General features: G+C 39.2%; 1 protein-coding gene across 1 annotated transcript in view; it reads right to left on the bottom strand.

Moving 5' to 3' along the window:
* Nucleotides 1-6,687: 6,687 nt before the first annotated feature.
* LOC107660952 (G2/M phase-specific E3 ubiquitin-protein ligase-like) overlaps nt 6,688-7,214 on the bottom strand; it is a 1,768-nt gene continuing 1,241 nt past the window's right edge. Inside the window, exon 4 of the mRNA XM_016450394.1 lies at nt 6,688-7,029. Within this exon, the coding sequence (XP_016305880.1) occupies nt 6,690-7,029 (340 nt within the window). The 3' untranslated portion in view covers nt 6,688-6,689. The remainder of the gene's footprint in view (nt 7,030-7,214) is intronic.

The following is a 7,214-nucleotide window of genomic DNA, read 5'->3' as shown; positions in this document are numbered from 1 at the left end:
ACAATGACTGAAATGGACTTATTTATATAGACTTCATATTTTCTTTGCTTTATACAGGTTCTCATAGCACAAGCTAATTTATTATCTGAAACGGTCCAAAAATGGCTGGGTCGTCTGGGACGCAAAGGCAGCCTTTTGACCATTTTGACCACAAAATGTCATTAGTGTGCACCGTCTTGAAAAGCTTCGAGTAATGAACCTTAGTTGAGGGGAGTTGAGGGAAAGCCTCGGGGCTTCGCAAAGCTTCATTTTTCCATCACTAGTTTATAGGACAACTAAACTATCAATTTAAACAAAAATTTCCCGTCAACTACAGACGTTGCATCCATCGATTCCGCCATGTTTCTCATTGACACGCTCCCAACTCGGAAACGGGGCTTAAAGAAAATTTCGAGTTTCCCACTCATAATAACGACTTTGTGGTGGCATTCATGTGCGTTCAACTCGTAATATTTAGAATATTACATGACTTGAACGCACCATAAGGGAACGTTACATTTTCTAATTTTGCAAACAATATGGCAATGTTATTTTTTTAAATGTTTTCTAAAATTTCTGAAACAAGTAAAAAATAAATAAATATAAATAAAATAACATTTAAGAAATGTTAGACAAATATCACAATCTGTCTCTGCCTCCAAAATTGTCTGGCACAACTGACTTCATAACAACACAGTGATAGCTGCTGTAACTAAAAAGTAGCCCAGTACACACATTAACCTCAAATGTACATGGAATAATACATTCACGCCCTACCGTTTTATTTCATTATGTTTCCTGTTTGTACTGTTTAGGTTTTAATGCTGCATTGCACATCTGAGATATTTGCACTTATTATTTGTATTCTTAAGCTTTACTATCAATTTGGAAGTTTCAAAATAAATCTTATTGTAACGTTACTTGTACAATGACAAAGCTATTCTATTCAATTAGCTCATGCTCTCTCTGTATCTAACACGCCATTGTTCAGTCATAAATTCAATATAATAATTAAAATAAATGATGGACTTTGTCAAAGATGAGAGCTTTAGTGAGGAAATGTTGTTTTGGAGAGGTTTTTTTTTTTACCACCATTGCTGGTGGTTGCACATCTTTTCCAGAAGTTGAAACTCCTCCTCAGTTTCTCCAATTCTTCTGAGTGTGTTCACTGTATAAATAAATATGGATAAGGTCTTTGAGGTTTCTTCCTTCAACTCTGCACAACTTTGACACCTGAATAACACATGCCAATGTCAGGCGGGTAGTAGTATGTGTCCGTGTACAAGTGTTAAACCAACCTTAAACACTGATGCCCATTGACCTGCAAGTTTTCCATCACTAACCCTTTAAAACTCTTTATTCCAGCAGTTTAAGTTAAACTATTATTTAAAATAAATGATGGACTTTGTCAAAGATGAGAGCTTTAGTGAGGAAATGTTGTTTTGGAGAGGGTTTTTTTTTTACCATTGCTGCCCAGATCTTTTCCAGATGTTGAAACTCCTCCTCAGTTTCTCCAATCCTTCTGAGTGTGTTCACTGTTAAAATTCGTATGGATTAATCTTGAACATGTCAAAGAAATGAAAACTCTGTTGACTTTGCTTACATGATGGAATATTATACATCTCACAAGTTATTTTGCCAAAAAACGACATGAAACCAAATTCAAGGTTATTTGGGCTAGAAGTGGGTTACACATAGCCGGACTATATCAGGTCTATACTTAACCGAGACGTTGAAATGACGGCTATTGCTTGCTGGGTTCATTTTTCCATCACTACTGAATACCATCACGATTGAAAATGTGACACTGATTTCATATGACAGTTCACTAAACAAGTAATTAATATTAAGTCACTTACATTTTAGAGCAATATTGACGAAAATAGTTCAAACAAAGATCACAGCAACACTCAACCATGTTTTCATTACTGAATGATTCAGCATTTTGAACGAATCGGTTGAATCAAAGATTCAATGACCCATTCATAAAACAACTGCCTCATTCTTGAAGCATCATCCGTTTGCACGAATTGTTTGAATGAATGACTCGCTTAATAAGACCACTTATCACCTACCACCACCTACTGGCGGTTTAGTTTGTTTAAAAGTATAATTCTTTCCAACATTTCTTATTTGTATATTCAAAAAAATATTTAAAACAATCTCATAACATTATTTAATGTAAATTATTTAGTGTAAATTATTCAGTTTGACTGGTAACAGGCCTATAGTGTCTTATTCTAATTTAATTTATTGATCAAAATTAAGAATTTAAAATGAAAGATCAGAATCAGAATCAGAATCAGAATGAGCTTTATTGCCAGGTATGTTTACACATACGAGGAATTTGTTTTAGTGACAGAAGCTCCACAGTGCAACAGAATGACAGTGACAAGACAGGACATAGATAATAAAAAGAATAATATACAAATATACAAACGTTAGAGCCACAGGTCTGTAGTCATTAAGTCCAGTAATTTTGGGTTTCTTTGGGACGGGGATGATGGTGGAGCGTTTAAAGCATGAGGGGACTTCGCACAGCTCCAGTGAGCTGTTGAAGATCTGTGTGAAGATGGGGGCCAGATGGTCAGCACAGGTTTTCAGACAGGCTGGTGTCACACCGTCTGGGCCTGGTGCTTTTGTTCTCTTGTTCTTTCTGAAGACCTGATGCACGTCATCTTCACTGATTTGGAGTACTGGAGGTGGGGAGAGGGGGGTTGCAGGAGGTGTGAATGGTCGGCTGGAAATGAGTCCTTCATTTGCATGCTTAGGAATTGGTGAGCCACTGTGTATTCAGATTCCACAATGGGTGTATTAGTAAGGTTCAGTAAAGGTTTCACTTTGGACACATCCAAGAAAGTAGAATCCTCTGGGTCCAGAGATCTGAGCGCATCCATCAGCACACAATTGCGTTCCCCAAAGCGTTCCTTCATTTCCCCACAAACTGCATCGATACAACTGAAATACATCCTGCGTAGCTCTGTTTCGTCGCTGAGATCTTCATATATAATTCTTTCCTCAACTGCATACATAGCGAAGGATGTGTTTAGTGTGCATCGTCTCTTATCTGGCACAGGCTCTATTGTTGCATCCTTGCAACGCTTCAAGAGTGTCACAAATTCCGTCTCAGAACAGAGATTTTCAATACACGTACATGCTGAATTTACAAGTTGCACACCTGTTAACAGATCCATGTCTTCTGCCTGTAGCATCAGATTAGGGGGGTCGAGATACGATAAGATTTTGTGCACCATCTCGGCAATGAACCTAAAGCTGGGTTCAGACATGGCCCATAGTAAACCTGCTGCTTCAACTCGCACATCTGCTCCATAGGCTGGGCTGCTGTTGATTTCTCGGAGCAGTGTGGATAGGTCATCAAATGATCTCAGCATAACGGAGACCGTGCCAAAATGACCTGTCCAGCATTGGTCTAGGAGGCGCTTCAATGTCTCTCCCTTGTAGAGAATGGCAATGGTAGGCTTTCTGCAGAATTTGTAGAGCATGTTACACATAGTGAAAAAGTCCACCAAGGCCTGCTCTGCTGCCAAAGCATGGGTGACCACCAAATGTAATTGGTGGTTGAAACAGTGGACATAGGGTATATCTCGGTGCAATTTTTGTTGGAGACGTTTTTGCACCCCTCCATGTTTACCTGACATCAGGGAGGCGCCGTCATACACCTGACTGATGATTTTCCCAGAACTCAGTCCTGCTTTTGTTAATTCTTCAATGATCGTGTCAGTCAGTGTTTCTGCGTCTCCCTGGTCAGCGGTGGCAATTGTCAGAAGACGTTCAGTTGGCTCATTCAGTTCATTCACAAAACGCACAACTATTGAAATATTCTCTCTTCCTGTCGGGTCTCGAGTTCCATCCACTTTTATTGTATAAAATGACTCGCCAACCTCTTTCACTATGTGCTCCGTGACCAAAGTACTCATAATCTCTATCAAACTGTTTTGAATGTCATGGCTAGTATACCTAGCATTGTGTGGGATAGTCTGCACTATCTTGGCCAACACGGCATCTTTCCTCAAAGTATATTCAAATAAGGACAAAAACAATCCGCATCCATCTTCAGCCATACAATCAAAAGCATCATGGTCACCTCTAAAATGTAGCTGGTTCACTGCAAGGAACTCGACGACATCGATTACTGATGATAAGTAGTATCTATTGCGTTCCAAATGTTCTGCATTGATTAAAGTTGTGCTTTCTTTACCGGTCTGAATCCGTCTCTCCTTGTCCCTCCACATAGCTTCACAAGTCTGGTGTTCTTTTGACGCTGAATGTTTATTAAGTCCTTTCCCAGTTTCCACTGCATGCTTCCAGTCGCAAAATCCAATAATTGTAAATGTGGTGTCTGTGGCAGAGGAGGGCGCTCGAAACGTTCTGCATGGGTAGCAGAATGCAGCATCTGCATGAATAGTGGAACTGGAACGGCTGGCCTCTGCACTGTCGGGAGTTGAATCAACGTTTTGCGAATTGTGACACCCAGGGCTTTCGCCTAACGTTACATCGCTGCTGTTCTCTCCTGCCAACTTTGCTGGTTTTTGATTAATGAAACGCCGTATATCCATAGCACTGCCACACGAGATCGCTCAGCATTTAAAAAAAAAAAAAAAAAGACAACTAACATTAAGCGGTAGCGCTATGCTTAGCAAACAACCAAACATTTCCGCGATCACTATCGACAAACCAATCAAATACGTTTAAAATGATAAAAAAAAAAATCAGACCAAACACATTTTTATTTTTATTCAGGAGTTATATATATACAAAACGATAACTTTTGATAACAGTAGCCTATTGATAAAAAATATATATATATTGTGCAGACAAGCAAGGACTGGTGGTTGGTGGGACGTGGAGCTGGTTAACAGGTGAAGGGAGACAGCAGGCTCGTCCAGGGCGGCCACTAGTGCCTCACAGGGCGGGCCAGGCCCCCCAATGCCCGCCCATTGTGAAGTTGGCCCCCACCCAGCGCAAAATCTTAGCAAAAGTCTCAATCGTTTGTGCTGGAAAAAAATTCGTTTGTGCTGCTTTGTTGTTTTTTTTTTTTTTAGATATTTAAAGATTATTTATATGAGGTCACTCAGCCCCCACATGCTCAAATTCACCCAAAAATAGTCTCATTTGTTTGTGCTTCGTTTGTGCTGCTTTGTGCCAGTAAGCGTTTTGTTCGTGCAACTTCAGTTTTTAAAATATTAAACACTAAATTATAAGTTTGATCATGTAAAATCCAAAGCAGCACAAAATAAACTTTTATTGGCACAAACCAGCACAAACAAACAATACATGTGGGGATTGAGTGGCCTCAGAATTACCTATAAATATTAAGCTATTATCTAAAAAAACCAAAGCAGCACAAACATTGTTTACAGCACAAGCAGAACACGCGATTGAGACTATTTTGCCAACATTTTGCAACTTCACTCTGGTCTCAACCATATCTCCCGACATTTTTGCCATTCATTTCCACAGCCTTAACTTTTATCTTTCATAATGAACATAATTAACAATATAACAAAAAAAAAAATTATACATAATCATACAATTAAATTAGATTAAAATTAAACCAAATAGAAACAATGAACATCACAACACTTGTATAGGCCTACAGCATATTATACACATGTGTGGGACAGCAGGAGAATATGGTGGCATCGTATGCTGTCTTGCACAGATCAAAGCACGTGACAGGCGTGGCCGGAGGAGAACGCCCGAAAATGGTGGCTCATTCGAAGATACTTGTCTGTTTATGCAGTAGCTACAAAAACCGCGGTTCAGCTGCGCGGTGCAAATGCTACCAGTGTGAAAGCACAATGGCAATCAGCACTGCCTCCGCTCTGCTTGCGCATCCAGTGTGGAACTTAATAGTTCCAGTGTGGAACTATTAAGTGCTGTTGTTTAGAGCACAACAGGTCACACAAATCAAGTAGACTGCTTGTGTGGGATTGGTATATGAGTTATACCGGGTTTAGTAAGCTAGCATGTGTGTTCCGGCATAACGTGAATGACAATATCAAAAATGAAAATCCATAACCGTCTGCTCATCCTCAACTTGTTTTAAACCTGTCTAAAACACCTAATAAAACACAAACGAAAATATATTGAAGAATGTGGGAATCCGAAGAGTTTTGGGGCGCCGTTGACTTCTATAGTATTTTTCCCACCGGAATTCATTGGTTCCAAACTTTCTTCAGCATTTCTTCCTTCATTCAGCAGAACAAAGGACATTACAAAGGTTGGAACAACCTGAGGGTGAGTAAATTAGGACAGAATTTTCATTTTTGTGTTAACTAAAGACACGGTGGATTGTCGAATTAATTGGAATAGTTTTTTTTTTTTTATCGGGACTTGTGGTAATGATTTTATTGAATCTTAAAATGTGTAAAACTGTTTAGGTGAAATGGGTGGATTCATTTTGTAATGTATAAGCCTATTCATACACCCATTCTAGTAAAAGATACATTTATGAACCCTGTCATCTGCGCTTGATTTTAATTTTGTTGTTAAATTGGTAGATTGTAAGAAAATAGTATTTTCAGTTCACAGGGAAAACATGTATTTTTCTCAAAACAAACTAACCAGAGTTAACATTAATGTGGAAAAAAAAACCTTACCATTATTTTCCATTGTATCATTTTGTTGCAGCAACTTTGGTACAGATGTTTGTGAAAGTGTAGGCCTACTGGAAGCCATTGCCCGATTTAATTGGTCCCTGACACCTCTTCTGTTGTACGTCCAAATGATCCATAGCCAGTGACGGTTTTTAGGGGCATCCTCTCCAAATAAAGAAATGGAGAGCTTTGACCATTGAAGGCTGTCTTACCCTCTACCTCCAGAAGCCAGTCCCGCCAGAATGCAACTGCCCTGGACTCTTGTCTCCGTTTATTGGAGCCTCTTGGTGAGGTAAATTGTGGCTTGAACAGCCCCACTATGTCCGCCGCAGTCAGTTTGACATTGCTTTTGAAGAACACCTCTTCAAAGGCAGTATGGTGGGCTATCATGTCATCTATAAGCCCAAGGACATTTAGACCTTCTTTGAACCTAAAGTAAAAATAGTATCAGTGAAAAATATATTGGGTAAATATATCACAGAGAAAATGTTTTTAAACCTATTTAACCACTCAATGACATCTAAATTCTGCAGACTGCCATGAACAACAGATGAGAAGAAAAAGTGGGAATTAGAGGGAGAAGGGTGTGAGTCCACTGGAATAAAGACTGATTGA

This window comes from Sinocyclocheilus anshuiensis, unplaced genomic scaffold (genome assembly GCF_001515605.1).
Source record: "Sinocyclocheilus anshuiensis isolate Anshui unplaced genomic scaffold, SAMN03320099.WGS_v1.1 scaffold4148, whole genome shotgun sequence".
Classification (NCBI taxonomy): Eukaryota; Metazoa; Chordata; class Actinopteri; order Cypriniformes; family Cyprinidae; genus Sinocyclocheilus; species Sinocyclocheilus anshuiensis.
Note: the sequence above shows the minus strand (reverse complement) of the source record. Positions and strands in the feature narration are given on the sequence as shown.